The 23,580-nt window shown below is 44.0% G+C and overlaps 1 protein-coding gene across 4 annotated transcripts; it reads right to left on the bottom strand.

Moving 5' to 3' along the window:
- Positions 1-1,966: 1,966 nt before the first annotated feature.
- On the bottom strand, positions 1,967-22,822 carry rtn3 (reticulon 3). Of its 4 annotated transcripts, XM_067261264.1 has the most exons (9): positions 22,583-22,822; positions 18,658-18,705; positions 12,044-14,692; positions 7,847-8,054; positions 6,869-7,007; positions 5,874-5,943; positions 5,152-5,198; positions 4,620-4,678; positions 1,967-4,464 (listed from the first exon to the last, which is right to left on the bottom strand). In XM_067261264.1, the coding sequence occupies exons 1-9, from the start codon at positions 22,668-22,670 to the stop codon at positions 4,416-4,418; spliced, it is 3,357 nt and encodes a 1,118-aa protein (XP_067117365.1). In that variant the 5' UTR covers positions 22,671-22,822; the 3' UTR covers positions 1,967-4,415. The 4 variants fall into 4 exon arrangements, with proteins under 4 accessions (XP_067117365.1, XP_067117363.1, XP_067117364.1 ...); XM_067261262.1 differs by lacking the exon at positions 12,044-14,692; XM_067261263.1 differs by lacking the exons at positions 12,044-14,692; positions 18,658-18,705.
- Positions 22,823-23,580: the final 758 nt, after the last annotated feature.

Here is a 23,580-nt window from a genome sequence, read left to right as displayed (position 1 = left end):
TTGGTGGCCATGATGTTGTGGCCCTCCTCCCCTCGGGGTTCGGTAACAGTTTGATTTTCCAGCTACGGCAGCTAGCTCCGTTACAGTAGTGGTGAAGGAGTTGGCTAAGGCGAACACTAGCGATTGGTTATGGCAGATCAGAGTGGCTCTGGGCAGATCCAATAGTTTTAAACTTAACAGAGTACCCGCCTACAAGGAAGTTAACACTTGTCAATGGAGCGATCCCAGACTCTCTGTACAAATGAAATGCACGAGAGTCTGGTGAGGACCAGGCTAGGATAATCCTTGTTTACAATGAGGAAATTAGACATCCCTCAAAATTCACCCTTTGAACAAGACATAATTTTTTTCCTTTCTCGATCAGTGTCATTATTTCCACTTTGACCTCTAACCCTGTCCACTTCCTTCAAGTCGTTTAGCAAAATGCTGCACAAAAGTAAATGTAAATAATGTAGTAAATTTGAATTGTGTATCATTTTATACAAGCACTTTTATGCATCCTGGTTTTTACAAGAATGTAAAGTTTATTGTTCTTTTTTATGATGCCACAATGTCAGTTGGCATGGAATTTAAATCCCATGCATGATTGTTCATCTGGCTTTTGAGTGAGCCAAGTTCACCATTTTCATGTGCAAACAGAGTTTGTAACTATTTATTCAATATTTCACATAATGTTACCATTCTAATATCTCACTGTACAATGTTTATGCAACAAAACAAAAAATAGATTCAGATGACAAGGAAAACCAAGAAAACCAAATTCCTTCAGTTATGTCATGGCCACCTTGCTGGGGATAGAAGGTGACCTCAAAATGTCACTCACCTGGAAATGCAGAACTCAGGGATTGACAGCTTTCCATCTGGGCTTGTATGTTTTCAGTCAGGATGACCTTGCCACATTTTGCTTGTTTTTTTCCATAAATGTTATATCTGTCCACAGCAGTTTCAAAAGAAACTTCCAGTTCTCTGCTATTGTTAAGATGTCAAAAACACAGTTGGAGCTAGAGACAGGTCAACTGGAGTCATAAACAGCTACTACTGCAGAAAGACAGTACTTCACAAGCTGTGGCCTAATTGTTCTTTTTAAAGAACCAGATGGCAGCATTTGCCTAGTTTGAGGATGAGATGGGCTCATGCATGCTGCATACCAAACTGCCATCCCTCCCTCCACCCCTGTGTCTGGTGATGTCACATTAGCCCAGTAGTTATTTTAGCTAGCAAGGTTTAGACTAGAAGTCAAATACCTTTTATTTGGATTGGGTCACAATGGCCTGTGATGGTCATTGACCCCCCTTTAGCTTTGCTCTGACGTAGCACTTAATTATTTAACAGAAACAAGAAAGTATGACTTAAATTATGGCGAAATTACTAAATAAGACTAGACCTTGTTTGTTGCAACCGTTTTTGTTTGTGTATGAATGTATTTATGCCACGGGGGGGGGTTTAAAATGTCAGTTTGGAGAAAGGTGGCTTTGGTGAGGTCACTGGTCCTTATCTTACATAAAAAACGGTCTCTGTTCTCTTAGTTCATTTATCTGCTTCTGTTTTTATTTTATTTTCAAATACCCTCTTCTTGCATTTCAAGGCAAATATGTTGAAATATGCATTCTCTCTTTCATGATCCTTGTAATAAATATCAAAATTAAAAGTCTACTGACTGATTATCAGGTATGCCACAGGAGAATCATTACACTGACAAACCTATATGATACGCACAGGGGTGAGTCTGCCCTGAAAACAGTTGTTATTCTAAAATAAGAGGTCTGGCCTCAAATTGGTATAATCCCCTTTACCAACAACACAATTCTCCGACTGACGGCAAACATTGGACTCAATCTTCTTATGCAAAGATGCCGTTCAATCATGATTCAAAATATAATCTGAGGGGGCTGTGGTTGAGGCCTAGTAATATTCTTTCTTATCGAAAGTCTGAAAACCGCCAAAGGAAAGAGCCCACACAGCAGAATCCTTTGACATGTTTTTATTAACTCCACGTTGACATCAGTACAGGGACCACATTGTTTTTTGGACATTTTTCTCTCTTTTTTTTCCGTAATTTTTTTTCCCAAACTCAAGAGGAGAACTAAATCCAAGGCTAACAAACATAGCTCAGGTGTTAGTTAACACATCTAGTTACCAATAGAGTCAAAAGCAAAACAAAAAATGCCCAAAGAGAAAAGGACTCCTGACACACCCCCCCCTAAGATATAAAGATAAACAAAAAAAGCAACATGCTTCAAAGAGAAACTAGTTTTGAAATGTGCATGTAGATTTATATAGTATATTACTTTACTGTTTATTCTGAACATAGGTAGGTGCATTGCCTTTGTTGTAAAGGTTTAACTGAAAGGTGGAGCGCACCCATGAAAGCCTGACTGCAGGAACAAACCCTCTAGAGGGCCACACATGAGGTCATGGTGACTGGATGTTCAAGAAGCCGGGTGTCATAAGGGGCACTGTGGCTTACAGACTTTGTATACCTTCAACTGAGTGAGTGTGTGAGTGAAAACAAACACACAGTGTTGAGTGTAGGGGCTTAAGTTGACTTTGTACACCAGTAAAATGGTGGATTCCGTGTCCAGTCACAAGGTTTAACACAGACATGTACAAGGAAACCAGGCATTGTTGCTATACATCTGTGATTCTACTCTGACCACTGAAATACAACCTTGCCTCAATGTCACACTGTGGTTAGCATTCATGGGGAGGAATGTTCTATGTCATATTGCGGGGAAAACATTCAGCAGTTTGGAGACATTTGAATAGTAGTAGTTGTAGTAGTCAGTTCTGCATTGAGAGGCAATCTATGCATCATCGAGTTGATCGATCTTGTGTTAAAATGATCCTTCAATGATAGCTTGCTTGCTTTGGGCCTAGTAAAATGGGTGATTCCAACAAGAGATGAAACAGTATGCAAATCTCACTTTTAGATGCTTCTATAGAAATCAGTTTCAAAACGACGTTGCAATTACAGTTGTAACAGTAGCCCTGGAATAGATGACCATGGTTTTATATTTGAACTCAAGACACCATTGAAGAAACCACAAATAGTAATAATCTTAAACATTAAAATGGGTTAGGAATATGTTACAGCCTATTTAAGGGGTAAGAATCTTGTTTCCAGCTTATGCAATGACATGCGCATCATGGCATCTAAAGAAGATACAAACAAACAAACACCTTTTCCAGAACCTTCCTTCCTCTGTGTTCTCTGCTCTACTTCCAGCTACCTTCAGAATGAGAACAGTGTTTGACCTCAAATCCAGCTATTCCCCAAGAGGTCTTCCTCAAGACATAATGTTACATTATGAAGCTTTATAAAGCTCTTATGAAGCTTTAATGAAGCGGATGGGAATCAAAGCGGCAATTCTATTAAGTAATAATCATAATAATAATAATAATATCAATAATAGTAATAATAATAGTAATCATCGTAATTTACAGAGTTGTGAGACTTCAACATTGAGTTGGTATGAACAGATGTAACAAACAAGTAATGACTAATGTCAGGGTGAGGGGTTCCATTTATATATAAAAAGCAAGCTAACTTGTTCCCTACGGCAGGGTGATTCTGCAGTAGTCTTACTGTATTTATATATACACATAAAACATCTTTGAATGAAAATCTAACAGGGTGAACTAGACCAAATTATCACAGCTGGCTCAGTGTTCTAATCCTCTTTTTTTAAATTAAATTTCAAAAACTAAATGTTCAGTGCATTGCAGAAACATACATACATAAGTGCCTTTTAAGGTGAACTGAAACAAAACTTAAGAGGCCAGGGATCAGAAACTCCAGAAGTATCCGTCAAAACAAACCTCTTTTTTCTCTCCATACAAATGCCTTAAAGAGTGAGCAGGAAAATGCTTGCCACAATTACACCAAAAACGTTACGTATTTTTATTTATTTTTTACTTTTCAATATGTATTTTTGTACTTGCTTTCAGCGAAAGGTATGGTTAAAAGTACAGACTTTTGCTTTTGCGAGACAAACGCCCATCCTAACAGTCTATAGTCCACCTTCCTCCTTCTGGACACTACAAACCAGGTCATAGATTCAGTCTAGTTCACATTGACCCTGACTCGATCTTTACTGTGGCCGCGCCATCACAACAGGCATCTGGTCACTTTGTTACATCACTTCCTCCGCTAGCGAGGTGTTTCCTGTAGATGCAGCTGCAGTTATTCTTTATAATGCTTGTAGTTAAGCCGCGCGGTTTACACTGAGTATTGAGTAGCTGGGAGATCATGTACCTACTGGCTGATTCTGTGCAGGAGGGAGGAGGGTTTGGTGTAAAAGGGGTGAGGAGGATCAGGAGGAGAGGAGGGGGAAGGGAAGGGGAGGGCTTTCATATTAGGAAGTGTTGATGACGATGATGAAGGTGGTAATAAAGGAGATGATTGGCCAGGTCGATCATTCAGCTTTGCTACGCTTCCCAGCGCCGGGTAGTTTCTCTTGCAACCTGAAAGAACAGAGATCAATCATTTAGTACCGATGAAATATGTCTGGTAACACCTGACTACTAACCTTTGAAATGATGTGTGTTGATACGCACATGACCAACAGCGTGTACAATATTTTGAAAGTGCACTGAGTACACAGTTTGAGATGACTTACTTAGCAATTGTGGTGTTGACTTGAGTGCGTGCGAGATCAATGTACTGATCAATCTGAGTCTGAAGGAAAGAGAGAACGAAAGAGAGAGGGAGAGGAAGGGAGAGAGAGAGGGGGAGAGAGAGAGGGGGAGAGAGGAGCAGAGGCAGAGTGAGCTTGTCTGGGTCAATAGCAGATCTGTTATGACTGAAATAGAACAATGTCATATTGTTTCTCCAAGACTTGGGGTCATGACTGGTTCTGATTCTGATTCTGATGACTTGAGTCAGTTGCCAGGCCAAAATCGTAGATACTGCAGGACATCTTTACATACCAATCTGCAAGCCACAGATAGGACTAAAAAAGTCTTCAGGTAGCCCCAACGCCAATAGAATTCCCAACTGTGACCTATTACTAAACACTGCAATGGCCTCATTACGAAACTTGGATTCATCAGTCACACGTTGTAACATTTCAGGGTGAGTCAGGGCCAGATGGAGGCTGTGTCAGAGGACGGATGCATCCATGTCCCCGCTGTGCCAGAGGAGAGACCCACCTTGTTCTTCTCGTAGACGGGGGGCACGCTGAAGAGGAGGATGTCCGCTGAAAGAGGAAGGTTGGAAAACGTCAGAAAAACATTCAGACGACATTGAGGATTCAGTTAGGAATCTTTTAAACACATTAGACATGATAGCCTTGGCTGTTAGTGACTCTCCCTCCCCCCGAGCCTAAATTCAATTCAGATCTTCCATCTTGCCAGCCCACTTAAATGACACAGCTACAGCTAGCCTTAACATGCATTACAGGCCTACAATACCCAGAGGCCTTTGACTGATTTAGCTTTTTATAGAATTTAGGAAAGTTGTAACAGGGAATTTAAAGAAACAGGATACAATATAGAATGAAGAAGATGTTAAATATGGGCTATTGAGTCGCTTACATGTCACATGGGGGAGACCACATGAATCAATTATGGCGTGGTGCTTCTGACATAATTGGCCCCCCACACTATCCCCGCCTAGCGTCTCGTGCGGTTGTATCAAAACATTTCTAGGAAGGAGCCACACCCCTTCAGCCGTCTCTCCTGTGTGCCTCTCTGCCCTCGGTAGACTGACATGGGTGTGAACTGTTTACATGTAGCAAATACATAAATCCAATCCAGAGGAAGGACCTGACTCCCTACTCGACACAACAGAGACTTCAAACACCTGATATGCACTGTGCATTCTTATCATTGGGGATGTGTGATTTTTTTGAAAGGGGTTGCTGGCATCTTACCCAGGATAAGGATGGTGATTCCGTTGAAGACGGCTCCCACGTAGGTGAACAGCCACATCACGACAGCCAGCTGGGGAAGACGGACAAGACTGGGTCAGGGTCTAGTTAGAGCACGGGGTGCCCAGGGCCTCCTGGAGGGAGGAGGAGGGGCGCGCACACAGAATCTAAAGCGTTTGATATGTACACATCCTTCAGCTGAACAAGGATCCTTACACCGTAAAACAAGCTCTCATCAAAAATGTTCTTAGGCGAGTTGTTAGCAGCACTATGATCAGCATCAAGTTCAATCACGTGATGCTGAGGTTTGTTAAATGCTCTGTATGACTCGAGTCAGGAGTATATGGGGCTTAGTGGGGTGATGGGGGTGGGGAGGATGTTAGGGAGGATGTGATTTATATTAGGTCAGAAGAGCTTCTCTACAGAGATAGAGTGTTAGTGTCACTTGGCTGCTCCTGGGATCCACAGTCCTCTTGATCTCATTGGCTGGTGTGTCTGGTTAGCTCAGGCTATCATTAAGTGGTAGCCCCCCCCCCCTCTCTTTCTCCTCCCATTGCATCCTTCCTCCCCTCCCCATCGCCCATCCTCTCTCAGTAGAGAGCTGGCAAGATTCTGGGTCAGCAAGCTATGACGGCTGCTTGTGCTAATCCCAAGGTCTGTAGAACTTGTGTCCGCAGTGACAAGCATGTCATCCCGTGATTTTTTTTCAGAGTCACATGATGAACATTCCAATAGATCCCGGCCAATCCACGGTGCATTATAAGGCTGCTTTAGATACCATACGACCCGGAGGTGACGAAAAGGCTTATTATGGCGCAGTGTCTGTGTGCGTGTCCATGAGAGAGATGTATAAAAAGAAGGCAAGGGAGGGGGGAGTAGAGGAGAGGGTAGACACAGGGAATGTATGAACAGGTGTTGGGTGGTGCTCGTGTGGGACTTCCTTGCAACTGTCCGCAAGGATATTTATGTTGTGTGCGTGCGTGCGTGCGCGCGCGTACCTTCAGGGAGTCCACGAGGTCCTCCACCAGGAAGAGGCGGCTCAACTGCTTCAAGCCTCGGTTGATGTAGCTCAGGCTCACGTCGACGTTCTTGCGGAAGGTCTCTGGGGGAATGCTTAAGTCCTTCTCCATCAGGGACCTGAGGAGAGAGACCGAGCTACCCAGGGTGAACACATATCGAGCGAACCGCCTGCTAGTTGCTAACGCCAGGCACTAAAACAAACACTCTGGTTTCGTTGGATTCCAATCTAAGCTTTCTGAGTGCCAATCACTAAAGCTGAAAGTCTATTTCAAATCTGGAAAAATTGGATACTCCCTCATTCGAACACTTATTCAAAATGTGACTTTTTCCTTTTTTCTTCTCTCATGTGTTTTTAGGCACAGACCGGTTCAGGGGGTCCTAAGTGTATGTGACTAGCCTGGTCTGTGTGCTGGAACAAGACCCTCCGGCTCTGGTTCAACCATAAAGGTTGTTCTATTAATAAAACTAATACAAGGAGATTCACTGAGGCATGGGGGGGTTGTGTCAGGCCCTAACATGACAGAACCAGCTCTTCACATTTTTGGAGGGTTCCTGAACAGCTTTAGGCAGGAAGGGAAATTACTGACGCAGAATGTCTGGGCTTAAAATGATTATATAATATGTCACGCAAATATTATGAAGATGTTCATAATCATCCATAATCTTGAACTATAGAGACTCAAACAGAGCACAAATGTCCCTTGCTGTTTCCCCTTCTTTAATTCTTGCTTAATAGGGATCACATGGGTTTTAAAGTATCATAAATCGAGGCCCAGTACAAAACAAACACCCAATCTGAGTGGGGGAGCAATTTAAAGGGGGAAAACCATGCTTAGTAACCTCCTTAGAAGCCCGCAGTGTGTTATAAAACAGTCCCTGGGGGGGAGGGAGGGGGGGGCAGGGGTATGGGGCCAGGGAGGTGAAGGTGGGCGAACCAGCAAGTATTTGCTTCTTACTTGAAGGGGTGTCCATCACCGGACTTCTGGACGGCCTGGACGACGGACTTGTAGATGCGGAAGGTGATGGTGACGCAGAGCAGGGCCAGCAGCAGGTAGGACACCACACTGATGACGCTGAACGCAGCCAGGGACAGCAGCAGCAGCATGGACAGGCCAAACACCACGCCCGACTTCTTGGGGTCTCGCCAGTGCACCAGATCCTTCACTGTGAGGGGGGGAGGAGGAAGAGAGACAGGCGAGGGAGGGATGGAGGGAGGGAGAGGTGTGTGTGGCGGAAGGATGAGGAGAGACAGATTGTGTGTGTGTGTGTGTGTGTGTGTGTGTGTGCGCAAAGTGAAGTAAAGAATTTGGGAGAGAGAAAAGGTAGGAAGAAATCACCTTAATCATTGAAATGACCACAAACATTCAGATTAATCAGAAAATCATGGACTGTAAATAATAACTGATGCATCACGCAGTGTCCCCCTCTGGCTTCTTACGGCTCAGAATAGCTTTTGCATGTTGGTGTCTATATGGACCCACACATGCATAACTGATACTCTCTATCTTGTATGATTACGTAATGCCGTGCTCTTTAAATGGCCTATCCTCCTGTACTGCATGTAAAAAGCATTCAATGCATTTAAAACAATATATCTTCTGTATTTTCTCCCCGTGTCTGGGGGGCTGAGGATCGTGGCTTGCAGATGGAATACAGGAGCACGGCTCATAAACCACAACTGGCAACTGTTTTTTCCCCTTTTCCCTTGCTTTAAAAAAATGTTTTCTTTACGGGGCTTTTCAACGTTTTGGAGAGTAAAGTGGCAGCCTGGGCAGCTGACCAAGAAATGTGCTTACAGATTGAAACAGAAACACCCACCTTCCCCTCTCTCTCCCCTTCTCCCTCCTATCTCTTCTGCCCGAAACATTCAACCCTTGTGATACCACACAAACGCACAGAAAAACATGAACATACAAACTACAACACACACACACACACACAGGCCTGGGTACAAAGAATATGAGCAAACATTTTAAGAGTCAGGCCGAGGCTAGCTGTAGGGGTGGGAGGTTCCTGGCAGTGTTGGCTCGCCCACCATTACCCAACTACTATGTGACTCACGCTCAGATACACAGAGCACGGGCCAGAGGAGCCAGAGGAGGCCTCGCTCGCACGCCGAATCTTCTGGACAGAAACACACAGGAGATCCAGTATGACACAGACCGCAGGCGAGTTCTGTCAAAATAGGGCAGCTAGGACTCCCTTCACCATATGCTAGCAGCTTGTAGACAGCTGCTCTGAGGCCAAGCCATACAGACCGGTAGTAGGAATGTATCTATTCCTACTGTGTGTATACTGTAAAAGTATTCATCTTTATGAGACCATGAAGTATAGATGAAGAACATTTAAAAAATCATTATCCATCCTGTTAAAGCAGTAAGTAATAGGGTCTGTTTGTTTGACATGACTGTATTGTCGGAGCTTAATTAGGAAACCATTAGGGAAACATTGACTACTCACATACAGAAATATTTCTACTGTAGAGACAGCAGATAAAGGCTTTGAATAATGTTAAACTATTGATTATTCAATGCTTTTTTTGTTACTTTAATTTTAGAAAACATTACTGAAACCAGCAGTCTACAGCTAAGCAGGCAGCCAATAAAGCCTACTGCTAAAATAGGGTTGAAAAACATGTTTAAAAAGCATTCCTCTTGACAGACAGTTCAGCAGCACTAGCAACTGTGGTCGGAGAGAGAGTGCTCCATTGTTCCTGATGCTACATGCTGAGGCGACTATGACAGCATGAACAGGGTTTTCACACCCAACACTGCAGGGGTCTGTGTCCCTCCCAGAATGCTTTGCTGGTACCCACAGGGAGGAGGTTCTCCATTATTGCTCCCTCCCTCCCCTCTCTCCCGAGCTGCATTACAGGCCCTAGATCTAGCTGTGGCGGGTCCCAATGGTAGAGGAGCCGCAGTGGCCTGCTTTCTACCTCGCTGTGCAGTGAGCAGCTCTTAAAGGTACAAGCACCGCTCGCTCTAACAAAGTGTATGCATGTGTATGCCTGTGTATGCCTGTGTGTGTGTGGGTGTGTATATGCCTGAATGTGTAAGTGTGGACCCTAATCTATTTGTGTGTGAACCTATTTCAGCATAGCTTTCCTGTTTATTTATTTTTTACTTCAGCAAAAGATTAACCCTCATACAGCTTCATTAGCAGAGTCAATTGCCATTGTGATTTGTAAACATAGACATGGCTGGATAAGTCCCAGTTTAGTGTTCACATGATCCGCTACTAACCCCAGCCTTCCTCCTCAAGTCAACACACACACACACACACAGATACATAGAAGATTAACATAAGTCTTTCACAACAAATGGGACTGCCTGATTTGAACTAATCTTTAAAGGCCCGGCAGTCAAGTGTAGGATTTCTAACTAACAAGATGCATTGAAAGCCTTCTCTGCCGGCAAATGATTCTGTTTCAGGAGGACCATTGTTTCACCATTAGGTGTGATCCTGATCATCTTTGTCTTGGCTCCTTAGAGCAGAAACGAGTACTACAGCAAGTTAACAATTGAGATCAGTCATCTCAAACATTTAGCCTACACCCTCTAAAATAAACTCACCTAGCCAGGCATAACCCGCCCAATAACCTAGTGAGTTTTGAAGCAGCAGTGGAGAGAACGACTAAAACAGCACCGAGGGTTCACATCTGAAGACAATCATTTAAGACTGTCAGGTTTAAACTCAAAACAGGGCAAATCAAAAGAAAAAAAATGCATTTACACAAGAAGATTGCTAAACACATACATGACACATTCAGCATTTCTATGAGCACTAGTCTGTAGGTCTGCTTTCGACAGAGCCTCTTTCAGCAGAATTGGGGTTCTTTTTGAATTGCTTCATTGTCAGTCCCTCCATGATTTCTCAAGAACACTTTCACCTAGTTTCTGGTTGCCTGAGCTACGACCTACAGCTCCATACCCTGCCCAGGGTAGGTTATAGCATGTGCACGAGCGCCTATGACAGCCAACAGACCTTACTCTGTCTGCATACCAGCCAGTGTGTGCACAGCTTGGGTTTCATGTTAGCATGGGCAGGGTGGGAAACGTGTGCTGGTTAGAGGGCTTCCACTGAGGGTGCAGTGAGAATTACCCTGGCTGGGGATAGTTCTACAAATTAGCATTTTAGCCCCCCCCCATAAAAGTATAAACTGTGAGCTGAATGGCTAAATGTCACATTCATTGTAACATGTGTTGTAACCTCAGCAACTGTGACACAAAAGTAAAAGCTGAAACTTTTGCTAGATAAGATGACTATCATAATTTTTATTTTTATTCAAGGCAGATACTTTTCCTGAGGGAGGGAGAGATGAGTTTGGACTCGATGAGGGTCAAGGGGACAAGACTTTGTGACATCTAGCTAATTAGGTGATGCTGACTGTCTCAGAGCCCATATACTGGCACACAAAATATGAGAGGAGGCCTAGTGCATCAAAGATATCACATCCTTTTTGCATAATTGTGCTGCATCATGCTCTTGTAATGTGTAATCCCACATGCATTAGTTGTTAATGATTGGCCATCGTGAAAGGTTAAGTAAATCCCCTTTAATGACCGTCATCTTTCTGGAACAAACGACTCCTGTAAGTGCAGTGTGCTGTGGAAAGTTGCATCGAAGCAGAAACCCAACACTGGGGATCGACTGTTCAGCCTGACTTCCAGGGCCATGGCAAGCAGACACCCTGACGCCATGTTTATAAACCCCACCACGACCCACCTCCATCCATCCACTGCTAAGCTTTTAAGGACATAGGGCAGGATAGGATCTTAATATTACACAGACAAGGATATCTCTTTAGACTATATACAGCTTGCATGGTCACACAACCTTTGTGAGTTCTCATAATGGCTGCAAAATGAAACCTTCCATCGAGCCTTTAGTAAAATGTGAAAACAATGTTAGTCAGGCCAACTAACAACCATACCATTTATGAATGACAATTTGCACAGCAAAAAGGTAATAATGTCATCATAATACAGGGTTATCAAGATTCTTCAACACGTGCAAGGTGTTAGGTTTGGTTTCCACCTAGAACAGAACTACAGTTGTGAGAGAAAAGGATTAAGTGAGAGGAGGGTGGGGTCTTTGTGCGGTGCTTGTGTGAAAGGTTTGCAGGCATAAAGCCCAGAGGGAAAACGTGTTACCTGACAAGTGGGTTAGTATTGCTGTCAAGACATGCTCGGCAAGATGGTAGGCCTCGGCCACCCATTGGTCGATGGCCTCTACCTCTTTTGAATACGAGCTGCTGTCAGAAGCAGGCTTGGTTTGAGGAGACGAAGGGATAGGATTTGAGGTGAAGGAAGACTGGGATTTGCCCAGGTTGGAGGCTGATGAGGCCTTTACATGGGACTGGAGATCTTCCTCTTCCTCCTGACTGCTCCCCAGATCTTTGAGGGCACTGATAGTGAGTCGTTCCTGCTCCAGATCCATCACCATAGTAGGAGGATTTTGGGAAGCGCCTGTCTTGGGAAGTTCATGCTTGGTTGTGAGACCCTGACTGAGGTCTTCTGGTTCCTCATCCTGTTGTGACTTCAGGCACTCCCTCATAAACTCCACAAAGCTGTCTGTGGCGGCAGAGACAGAGCATTCAGGCTCTATGCTTTCTGGGTCACTTGTCGTGTCGGGTGAACGGTGATCCACTTTAGTGTCCTTTTGGGCCTTTGCAACCACTTTGTGTGGAAGGATGGTTTCACTGTTGACCATGTCTTCAGGAACAACGTTATCCTTTTTTTTCAGATCTGTCACTGGTTCCTTGACACTGCTTTGCGGTTCACTCTGGAAAGTCGAATAGGGATCTTTGGGAAACTCCATATGAGATGGTTGAGCACCCACTGGGTGGACAAAGGACTCTTGTGTAGTCATTGATGTGATTTCTTCCATATCTGTCAACTCTGTTGTAGCACTGTTCAATGGGAGCAGAGTTTCGATATGAATCTGAGATGTTGGGTCTGAGGGCTTAGTAACAGTGTCATAGTCAAAATCTTTCAACTTGTCATCATAGTCATCAAAGCCCGGTGGTGCATCATAATCGTCAAATGATTGTCTATCATATCTAGCTGTCATGTCGTCCTGCATGAAGGTGGATCTCAAAGGTGCAACAGTTTCCATGTATTCTTGTTTTATATCGCCGCTTGGCTTCTCATCCATCTTTGAAGTGGTGCTTTGTGGAAGATCCCGAGCACCAACTTTAGCCAAGTCAGACTGACCCAAGACTTCTGGTGCATCATCTGACCACTCATCATCATTGTCTGGAAAGTCAACGTCTACCGTTTTTATGGACGGTTTCGCAGTGAAAGTGGAAGAAGTTTCATCAGCCTCCTTAGAGGTCTGTGTTTTGTCAGGTTGTGTTTGTGAGACATCAGAACTTGGGCCCTTTGAGACAGCCGCATGCTGTAAATCATCGATAGCTGACTGTCTTTCAGCTTGATCAGAACCTGGTTTGAGGACCTTGTGTTGAGGTGAGTACTCGGGATCCGAGTCAACGGGAGAGGATGGAGGAGAATAACCTCCCATAAATTCAGACTCTAAGGGTGGGATTTTGGATGGTTCCATTTTGGTCACCTTGGGTTGAGTTTCAGCGGGTGTGGGTGCCTCTTTGACTGGGTCTTTAACTGGGTCTTTAACTACTTTATAACTTTCATCCTCTTCCTCCTCAATCTCCATCTCCATCTCCATCTCTTCATCACTGTAATTTGGCTCTTCTGTCTCAATAACATTAATAGTGGGAACTTGCATTGGCTGTTTCTCCTGTTTCACTGGTTGGGACTCCTCGGTGGAGAGGGATGAAGAAGAGGGGGCTGAAGGTGCAGGGGTCGGAAGGTTTGATGGAGATGGGGCAGGGATAGAAGGGGCAGGGACGGAAGCTGCATCCTCAATGACGGTGTCATCAGACTCTCCTGAACTGTCCACTTCTGCCACTTCCAGAGGCTCCATGTCACCACCGCACAGAGTCTTCTTGGTCTCAGAGACCTTCTGCTTTGGGTCAGAGGCAGTGGGGGGGGAGGGAGGTGGAGATGGGGAGTGAAAACCGACCGGTGGAGCAGGTGAAGGGGTAGGCTCAGAGTCTGGTTCAGTTAGAGGAGTGTGGATGTCCGGTTTCTTCTGTTTGTCACACATGTATGCAGTTGGTAAAAAGCTCATGTCAAATTCAGCCTCCTCTTCAACGCTGGGCTGCTTGGCCGAATCCTGATCTTTCAGTTTGGGTGGTTCAACAGGAGAGTCCATGAAGGCATCAGGGACACCAGCAAAAGCTGCTGGTACATCTGGTATGACTACATTTGCCCCCTTTATCTCATGCGACTTACTGGTCTTCCCTGACACAGGAGAACATTTGCGTGAATCTACAGCGTCGTCAAAGTCAGGAACGGGGGGTAAATGGGCCCTCATCCATTCAGCCGTATCTTCAAACTCACTGCCCTGTCGTGCATCTCCCAGGACCTCAAACGGGGATTCTGGAGACTCTTGATCAGTGGAACCCACTTTCTTCTGGAAGACCGGAGGGGCCTCTGCGGGCGCCTCAGTCGGAGACTTCTCGTAATGCCGCTCTTTGAAATGAAGCTGCGCGCCTTCGCTTCGGTTCTCGGGCTCGCTCTTCTTCGCAGCGAGGGCTTCCAGGGCCTTGATTCTTTCAGACACCGGGGATGTCTTGATTGGCGAGTCCGGTTGTCCGTCGGGCGGCCCCGATCCCTCGCTCCCATAGTTACCAGGAGAGAATGAGCCTGGTTGAGAGGGGAAACGGAGGGAAGTGGCCACACCTTCCGAGGGCTTGTCGGAGCCCAGGACGACCCTTTTGTCTGCATTTAGCCGTGCGGGGAGTAAAAGAGGGGGAAGGAGGCGAGGGAATAAAGAAATCACACAAACACTCAACTCCCATGCACGTCCAGTATTATTCAGCAGAGGCCAGAGAGTCGCAGCCCAAGCACTCATGCACTGCGTGGGACGGTCATATTGCTTTGATGGATGGTGGTGTCGACGTCTGCATGCTGCTCTTAACTAACCAGGAATTGTTGCCATTGAGAAGACCACTCAATGAGGCAACAAAGACAATGGCTTGAATGGTCTAAATGAAGCAGTGGCAACAAACAAAATTGTATGAAACCATGTAAATCACAGTAGACCAGTGCACTAGGTAACATGTCAGTCATAATCTATAGTTTAAATAATACATTGTAAGAGAACTAAAAATAGAATGCAGTATAACATTCAGTTGTTAACCTAAGGACACTTTAGCATTAGCACATCTAGAGAATAATTTCCAACCCCAAACATGAAAGGGTTAATACTTTCTATCCTTTATAAGAACTAAAAAGAGCAACATCAATGAGTTCTTTAGGAGGTCTCACTTCACTTCACTCAACACCGAGTACAGAAGGGATCAGAAATATTAAAGTAGTGCAATAAGACGCAGAGTTAGAACTAAATTACGTAGATTCTCTTGATGTTATCATTTCATATCATATGATTTGATCACAATCTCAAAAGCATCAAAGCCAATCTTATTAATTCCGTAATTTATTAACAATTCAGTTAACCACAGTATCATCTAATGCACTGGAATGAGTCATTCCTGAAATAAAAACACTGCACTACCTAAAGATAAGAATGTAATTTAATTCAGAATTTGAACGTGACTGTACAGGACTCCTCGCCCTCAGATGCCAGTTTGAAAAGGAAGACCTGACAATTTCCGTTAATTAACTAACCAACTTAACAAGAAGATGCGAGCGAGCAGTAGAGTTTCTAAAAGACTAATAATAAAACTAACATAACAGGAAGGGCAATCCCGACCATGCCCCCTGCTCTTTAGTCTCTAACTAATAAATCCCACTGTCAATCACATCACAAAGCAAGCAAACCCAACGCCATTTCCTCATGCTGCTGCTGAGGTGATATTGGAATATGTCTGGTAACTATTAGCCAGCATACCTAGCGCCATGGCACTGTTCCCTGTACATCCGAGTGGCTTAGTCCACAATATGTTCCAAGCAACTGCTCCAGTAATCACAGGATCCTTTGCAGTCAAAATGTCCCCCAGTAATTTCCAAAACCGGGTGTTAAGAGAATACTATGGAGAATTGGCAGATATATCATGCCTCATCTCTGCAAGTCAATGCCCCCAGCAACTTGAGACCAGGGTTTAACCCCTGGTTTGAGCTAAAAGTCCATCAGCGGGGTCAAACGTGCAGCTGTTGCTTCACTGTCCAAAATATATCTGAAGGTCAACTACTCCTTCTGCACAATAGGCCTTTTTTTCCACCACATAAGGCTACATTTGTGACACATCGTTGGCGTTGCATTGGACATTTCCAATGTTACTGTTCGTATGATAACATCTGACGGCTTGCACAAACACTTTTTCATAACTTTGTTGATGTGAAGGGGAGTCCCAGTGCTCTCCCTGTGGTCATCCTGACCCTCCAGCTACTCTGGCAAAGCCCACAGGACAGTTGTTTACCAGAGATCAGCAGCTGACTAGAGCCCTTTGTCTTGGTCTGGACCCCTCTGCCACCCCTCCTATCCAGCTATTATGCATTGTTCAAAGTAGGCCACACGAACGGACTTTCAATCCAGCCGAAAGCAATGTAATATCTTGGCTCTACGCTAGTAAACAAATTCCAACCCAACAAAGCCACTGTGAACACGTATCACAGAGCGCTGAAGCATACACTTCCTGATTGGAACCTTTAAGAACTGGACCCGAAAAACTGGTAAACCCTTCAATGTGTCGTACTGCAAGTAATCAAACAACCGTGTTTTAACGGTAGTTAATTCCCTCACTGCAGAATACTTCCACATCTGACTCTTATGTAAACTTCTCTCCGCAGTAATTGTAGTTGAGTAAGAGTGCTGAAGTGCGTGGGCTTCAAAAAGGGACACTTTCATTTATTAATCCCCTATCCAAAAAGACAACCCCAGAGCCTATGCCAAAATGTCGTTTCAAGGCAACTAACAAGACACAAAAGAAGGATATCTTTAGGAGGAAAAGTACTGAAGGAACCAGTTAATTTAATTATTCCTTAACAAATTGTTCTTGATAAGATACAGCCTTCTAAGACAATGTTCATTGCCCACAAAATTCTCAGAAAGGAAAATAAATGTATGTCCCATACTGCGCAACAGCAGGAGATAGCACTTCTAGTATTACTCGCGTATTGAATCCAGAGGAACAATCTTTATAGATGACAAACGCCTTAAGTCACAGGAGTCACATCAACTTCCGCCAGGAATAGTTAAGTCAATTAGTAGTTGAGGGATTGGGACCAAGGCCTCTGTGATTGGCTCACGGTCTCAAAGAGAGTGTGTAACTAGTACCTCTCACAGGTACAGTCAACGTATAAATGTCCAGCTAAAAATGTAGGTCTGCACACAATGTTTTTATCATTAATGCTACCATCAGGAATGGTGCTGTAAAAAAAAATATATACAATGGTTGAAAATAAACAATAATGAAAATAAAACCTATTTTTCTGCTCCAGGGGTGACTTGCATGCATTAAGCCTAAAAAGCCATTAGCAGAAAGGTGTGGAGCACGAGGCAAGGCGAGCAGCCAGCGGAGTCCATGGTTCGGACCCCTGGAGCAGTGGTAGATGATCCCTCCCAGTGCCGCTCCTCCTGGGGGTCTGGATGTTACCAGGCTGGGGGGCTTCCAGAGATACAGGGGTTGAGGGGAGGTGACTTGCTCGGGGGCATCTATCGAAGGACAGTGCCCCCTGGGACACCAACCTGATCCATTTTTAGGTTCCTACTCTCGCACACACAAAGTGAACTTGAACTTCTCTTCGGCTTTCTTAAAATAAAGTGGCAATCTTGGGATTATCTTAGACCTACAGTGAGTGCTGCTGACCTAAATAGTGCTCGCTAGCAGGCAGCAAAGACTGAAATGGATCAGATTGCTGTCATCTGTAGGGACTTGGGGTTTTGTGACTTTAATTTGTAGGTCTTGTCAAGATTCTCAAGAGCAGGGAGGAGAGGGTTAGAGAAGACGGAGAGAGTCTGATGAATAATCAGTCTCATTCGGACCGTGCATGTTAATGTGCTTCTTTTTTGGGGTTATGCTCAGTGATGGAGGCTCGGCCAGTAAACAGCTCTTCATGCATCTGATACCTAAATACCCTATCTGGTAAGAGGGATAAAGCTAGCTAGTGCCAACACCATCGACAGACTCATCAATACAAATATAATTTAAAATGGCCCATCACATTAATTGTGTGAATTTCCTGCCACAAGGGATTCTGGGATATCAGAGAATTATTGGGAACAGGAAAAAGGATGATCCCAAGCTCTTCCCTTGATGCATTCAGGCTTTGTTTGGCCTTTCATCTGTGAACCACTTGGTAAGCAAAGTCTTATTTGCCAGTTGGCGATTTAAGAATTTGAGAGTCAGACACTGTTGAAAGGGGGAGGAGCTATACTGGCCTGCTAAGTTACAATTAGTGCTGCAATGGGTAAGCATTTAAAACCAGATGGGTTTTCTCAGGGGAGGGGTGGAGAGAGACGGTTGGTTGAGAACTGCATCGGGTTGGTGTGTCTGGGGAAAGGGGACTGGGTATGATTGCGGGCAAAGGTTGTTTGATTTTGTTGTGGCCCCATTGGCACTTGTTTGGTACAGTCTCTAGAGTAGGGCACTAGAAAGAGGGATGGAGAGAGCATTACTGCGGCAGGCGAGCAGGAAGGAAGGAAAGAGGTAGAGAAGCAAGGGGAGGGATGAGGAGAGCAGAGGACAGAGCAGGCGAGCAGCGTAAGAGAACCATCCACTTGCCTTGAGGAGACTGAATGAGAGATACAGGCGAAGAGGAAAGAAAGGAATCTGAAAAAATAAAAAGGACAGAAGAATGAACATCCTGCAATGGCAGCAGGTAACTCCGTTCCCCATAACAACCCGCTCTCCCGCCCCCTCCCCCCCTTCTATGCATTAACCAAAGAGGTCCTATGCATTAACTAAAGAAGTGCTTTCTGACATCCAACCTTATCCACTCTATAGACGCTACACTTTACAAAACTATCAGAAGCTACTGTGCAAGCACTATTGTAAAGACAAATCCTTTATGTCCATGCAAGTCTGAGATTCTATTATTTTACTCCAAGTAACTTAAACATCAGTCCATGCACTTATTGTTTCCTATGCAAGCAAAGTAGAAGACAGACAGAAAGGAATAGACAGATAACAAGACTACATTCAAACTATAGACAAACACCACTGTATGTACAGTTACCAGAAAGAATAGCATAGTTTCCAATAACACTGTAAGACTAAGTATCCATTTTATACTTAAGTCTTTTATGTTTCTCACAATTACTAAAGATGCCATCCAGACACCCACATCGCACTCACTGGATGGGAATTATGTAACCTTAACAAGTGAACACATTTTCTGCCTCACTTCTGAACCTCACGTGATCTTCCTGAATACAATATCAGCCTTTGTCGAGCACGAACAGTCTCCATGAATATTGAAGTAGGGCTGAGGTACACATGTTTGCTTTGCCTTCTGGCACGCCTCACGGTTGAACATTTACCACATGCAGACATCCAAGGAACTTATGAGCAATGTGAGGGATGTCCACTCCTTAAGCAGGTTGATCAAGAATCGCTGTCGCTGTGAATGAATCACAGCCAGACACAGGCAGGTTGGGCTGGCTGTTGGCACCGCTTGAGAAACGCCCGCCTCGCTTTGCAGCATTCCAATTCTCAGACTCTCCCAGAAGCGCACTCTCACTACGACACGCCTTCAGATTTTCCCACAACCGAAGCACCAATGCACTCACCCTTTTGTTGACATCTGCTCATCCACAGAGACATCCTTGAAATTGCACTTGGTGTCTACTATGCAATGCAAACTAGTACAATTGTATATGTTACAGATGTGCCAGGGACTGTCTATCTAGCTTTATACATCCACCATTGTGCAAGAGCAAATGGTGCTGAAAATGCCTCTCGTGAGGAAGATGGTGACTCTGTGACAAGGGTTAAACATGCCCTCATCCCAATTCATGTTTTCAACACCGCAGGTCTTCCGTGTCAAAACTATCAGGCGGGTGGACTGGAAGTGAAGACACTTTGCCACTGTGTCGCCTCCTTCACTTCTAGCACTGCTTGGCATGTCTGTGGGGCTGGAGGTCACTAGAGGAGGGTTGGGGGAGGCTGGAGGTAGCTGGGGGGTTGACACATGGAATTCCAGTCACGCCAGCCATTTCAGTCCCATCCCTAGGAGCGACGAGACATGACACCTGAACCCCCGAGCTGGTTTGCTGCCTCAGCCCAAATGAGCGACCTTACAGTTTATAGTCAGCTCCCGAGCCTGCCAGAGAGAGAGAAACGAGAGGCACAGAGAGAGGGAGAGAAACGAGAGGCACAGCAAGAGGGCGAGGGAGCCAAAAGAACCTCATGTTCTCTCCAGACTCTAGGCCGAGGTAGGGCAGGATCTACAAGCTCACAGCTCTATACTGTCTACATAATTCCCTTTCCTCTGACAGTTGCTACTGGATCTGTGGAGGACGTTAATGCTGTAAATCTATGACCGAGAGAATATCACTTTCATGTTCACAAAAAAACTATGACACGTGATAAGATCATTTGTCTTGTGTTTGTCATGTAGCAAATGTAACCTTAACCAGCGATTGTCCTTGTCAAATTTAGCATAGGCCTAGACTTTATGGGGCGGCGTTTGACATTGACTATAAACTGAAAATAGGTGGACATTCAGATCAAATGTCTATAGACTGTGAAACCTGAGAAGCATTGCAGCAGAGCATTTAGCTTTGCCAACATTTGTCGATACAAATTTAATTAGCCATGCTGATTAACAATGTGCCTACAGAAGCCATCTATCTACTTTGGGCTTTACCGTCAGTGGTTTGGCCTAATAGGAAAACTATAAATAGACAGTTGGGCAGAAGTGAGGAGAGAGGAAATACTCATTTTACAACATTAAATCAAACACTTACAGGTTTGACACCTTAAACCATTTGCATAGCATATTTGTAAAAAGCGATGTGTATTACAAACTCTTTCAGGGGGATATTGTAATAAAGTAATTGATGGAAAAAATATTCACAATAATCATATGCCATGTTTCAGGAAGCTGTTGAGATCTCTTGGATTCATTTTGAAATGTCACTTCCTTGGTGACAAGTGTGGCTCTTCAGCATGCCATGGAAGCATGCTGGGTTCTTTCAGTGCAGAAGAACATAGGAGAGACTCGCCAGACCATCTGCGATGACTGGTATGGCAGATGATGTGGCACAAACTAAAGAACACAATACAATGACTTAACACATAATTTCTGCCTTCACCTGTTCTCACGATGACAAGGGAAGGTATTGGACTTCTTGTACCCATGTTCTAACTGACCTGCTAGGCCATCCCTAGCCTGTGATATGAAATTATACTACTGACACTGGCAGTGACGCAGTGAATCATTACAGGACTACTGGCAGGTTGGTCAGCAGATACCATTTTAGAGGAGATAAAGAAAAAGTCTGAGAGGACATTTATGGAGGCTACCATAATAGGTTTAACATTTACAATGGGTGAATATCTTAGAAAAAACTCTTATAATTGTATTTTTCTTAGTTGGTTTTAAAATGCTATTTTCATACAAAATTGCCATGACACCAATCAATTAACAACTGGTTTACGTGGGAGTAAGCTATGAACTGAAACAAGGTTGCTGTCAGACATTGGTTACAGTGACAATAGTGTAGGCTTATCCTCGAATAAAACGGACCAAGGTACGTTTAGAATTCATTTTATTAATCTCCTTAAAATAAATTCAAGTGTAACGGCAAAATATTGTAGCAAAAAGTATCGAATTGAAATGCTGGTGCTGGGACATGCTCTGTAATCCATTTCCATGGCTTTGTTTACCATTTGGTAAAACGATACACCGACACAAAAAAGCAACGCGCCTTTAAGAGATCCTCCCTTTGCCCGTTGCCGAGTAACAATGCATCTGCAGTGCAGATCACAGTCGCCGCAACATGTAGCTTTCTGAATTGATCGAGGTCCTATGAGGGAATAATTATTGTCACCATATTCCGTTCGCATTTCTGTTTTAAAAGATGTAAGCTAGAGCTATGAAAGCAAACTTAAAGAATTCACAGAACATCATCATCTTGAGGTTATGGTACGGGGGTGGGATTTTTCTAGGCCGTAGCCTAATATAGACTAGGGTTAACTGTTTACCATGGGTATAGCACATACTCTGCACAGACAATTGTGTGTCGGATTATCTGTGTGGTTTTAATTATTTTTCACTAGCAACTTTTACCATATTAAATTCAAGGCACCAATGTATGCTCACGTGTAGGCACTTCTGTTTGTCTGTATATTCAATTCTAGACTAATTACCATGGCATCAATTTATCACCAAGAAACGGCAAGTCAACTAGCACTACTGCCTAAGACTTGGCATGGCTCGTTGATAATGACAGGACTAACCTCTGCATGACAACCACAATCCTGAAAAGGCAATAATCAACTGACACAGAGGGGTTCAGGAAGTTTCAGGAAGATCTTTAAAACGAAACAAAGACATATAGTCTACAAAATATAGGCTATACCCTTTCTCTTGATGTTTTGCACACAGGAGGTGCCATTTTCATGCTACTCGGGCCATCGTTATCAGTAATAAATATTCACAGAAACAGGCTGACTGACTGAATTCGCAGACAGTTTTTCTTACCAGATAGTTTTGAATCTTTGGTAGCAGAGTTCTGGCCATCCGCAAACCCCTGCGACGACGATATCTGGGCGGACTGCATTGGATCCATTTTTCAATAAATGATATAGCTGCACAAAACTTGAATGTATGCTGCTTATCGGCTGTTGTCCTTTAAATTGGTTATTCGGCCGACTATCCTTGTATTCCCCAAGAGTGGGACGTTGTGGCACCGAGCTACACCTTCACGCACACGTCCAAGAACTGAATCGCTGTAGATGTGAGCAGGGGGACAGACCAGTAGGAAATATTGCTAAATCAGGATGAGAGGTTGACGTTCGCCCTTAAAGGGATATCTGTCTATTATCTTACATAGGCTTACATGCAAACCATTTACCGTTGTTTTCAAATATACAAGCTAGCGTAGCCTATAGTTTGAAACGGACAGATCTATGTTTAACACAGAGTTTATTTTGGATTGGATTTACTGAGATATACTTTTACTTACAAGGACAGATCATAATTTTTTGATGTTCTATTGCAAGTTTATGTAAACCAGTTGGCCTACACCTGTGACGATTTGATTCAGATATAGGCTAGGCCTAGGCTAAGGACAAGGCTTTAAACATAGGCTTAAGTGTAACATTTGACATATGAGTTGTTCAAATGTCCTTAGGATTGTGTAAGATCAGACATAATGTGTGGAAAGGCACGAACGTTTGCACATGAATCGCCTAATTAACAATAACGATCAAAGCGATGAAGACGTCAAGGCACAAATAGGTCTATAAATGCAATAAAAACGCGAAACGAAAGCGTTTATCATGCTTCACACAGCACAGACCATGCAGTGTGCACGCCTCTTGTCATTATGTAATGTTTACTACAGTTCCATTTTGTAACAATGTGGCTGAATAATATTGTAATGTTGCCACCTGCTGGCGATTCATATTGCCCATTCTCTTGTTCCTAAAATAGTTACTCTAAACTACATTTCCACAAATGCATCTGTTCACAAGACA

The sequence above is a fragment of the Osmerus mordax genome, chromosome 23, assembly GCF_038355195.1.
Source record: "Osmerus mordax isolate fOsmMor3 chromosome 23, fOsmMor3.pri, whole genome shotgun sequence".
Classification (NCBI taxonomy): Eukaryota; Metazoa; Chordata; class Actinopteri; order Osmeriformes; family Osmeridae; genus Osmerus; species Osmerus mordax.
The sequence above is the reverse complement of the archived record's forward strand: the minus strand, read 5'-3'. Positions and strand labels throughout refer to the sequence as shown.

Bases quoted from the DNA above. Each gene is read 5' to 3' on its own strand.
- rtn3 (XM_067261264.1), bottom strand. From the start codon at position 22,670: ATGGATCCAATGCAGTCCGCCCAGATATCGTCGTCGCAGGGGTTTGCG. The intron at 14,693-18,657 runs GCAAGTGGATGG...GGCTAAATGCAG, and splicing joins TCTCATTCAGTCTCCTCAAG to ACAAAAGGGTCGTCCTGGGC. The intron at 7,008-7,846 runs GTAAGAAGCAAA...CTCTCTCCTCAG, and splicing joins GGTGATGGACACCCCTTCAA to GTCCCTGATGGAGAAGGACT.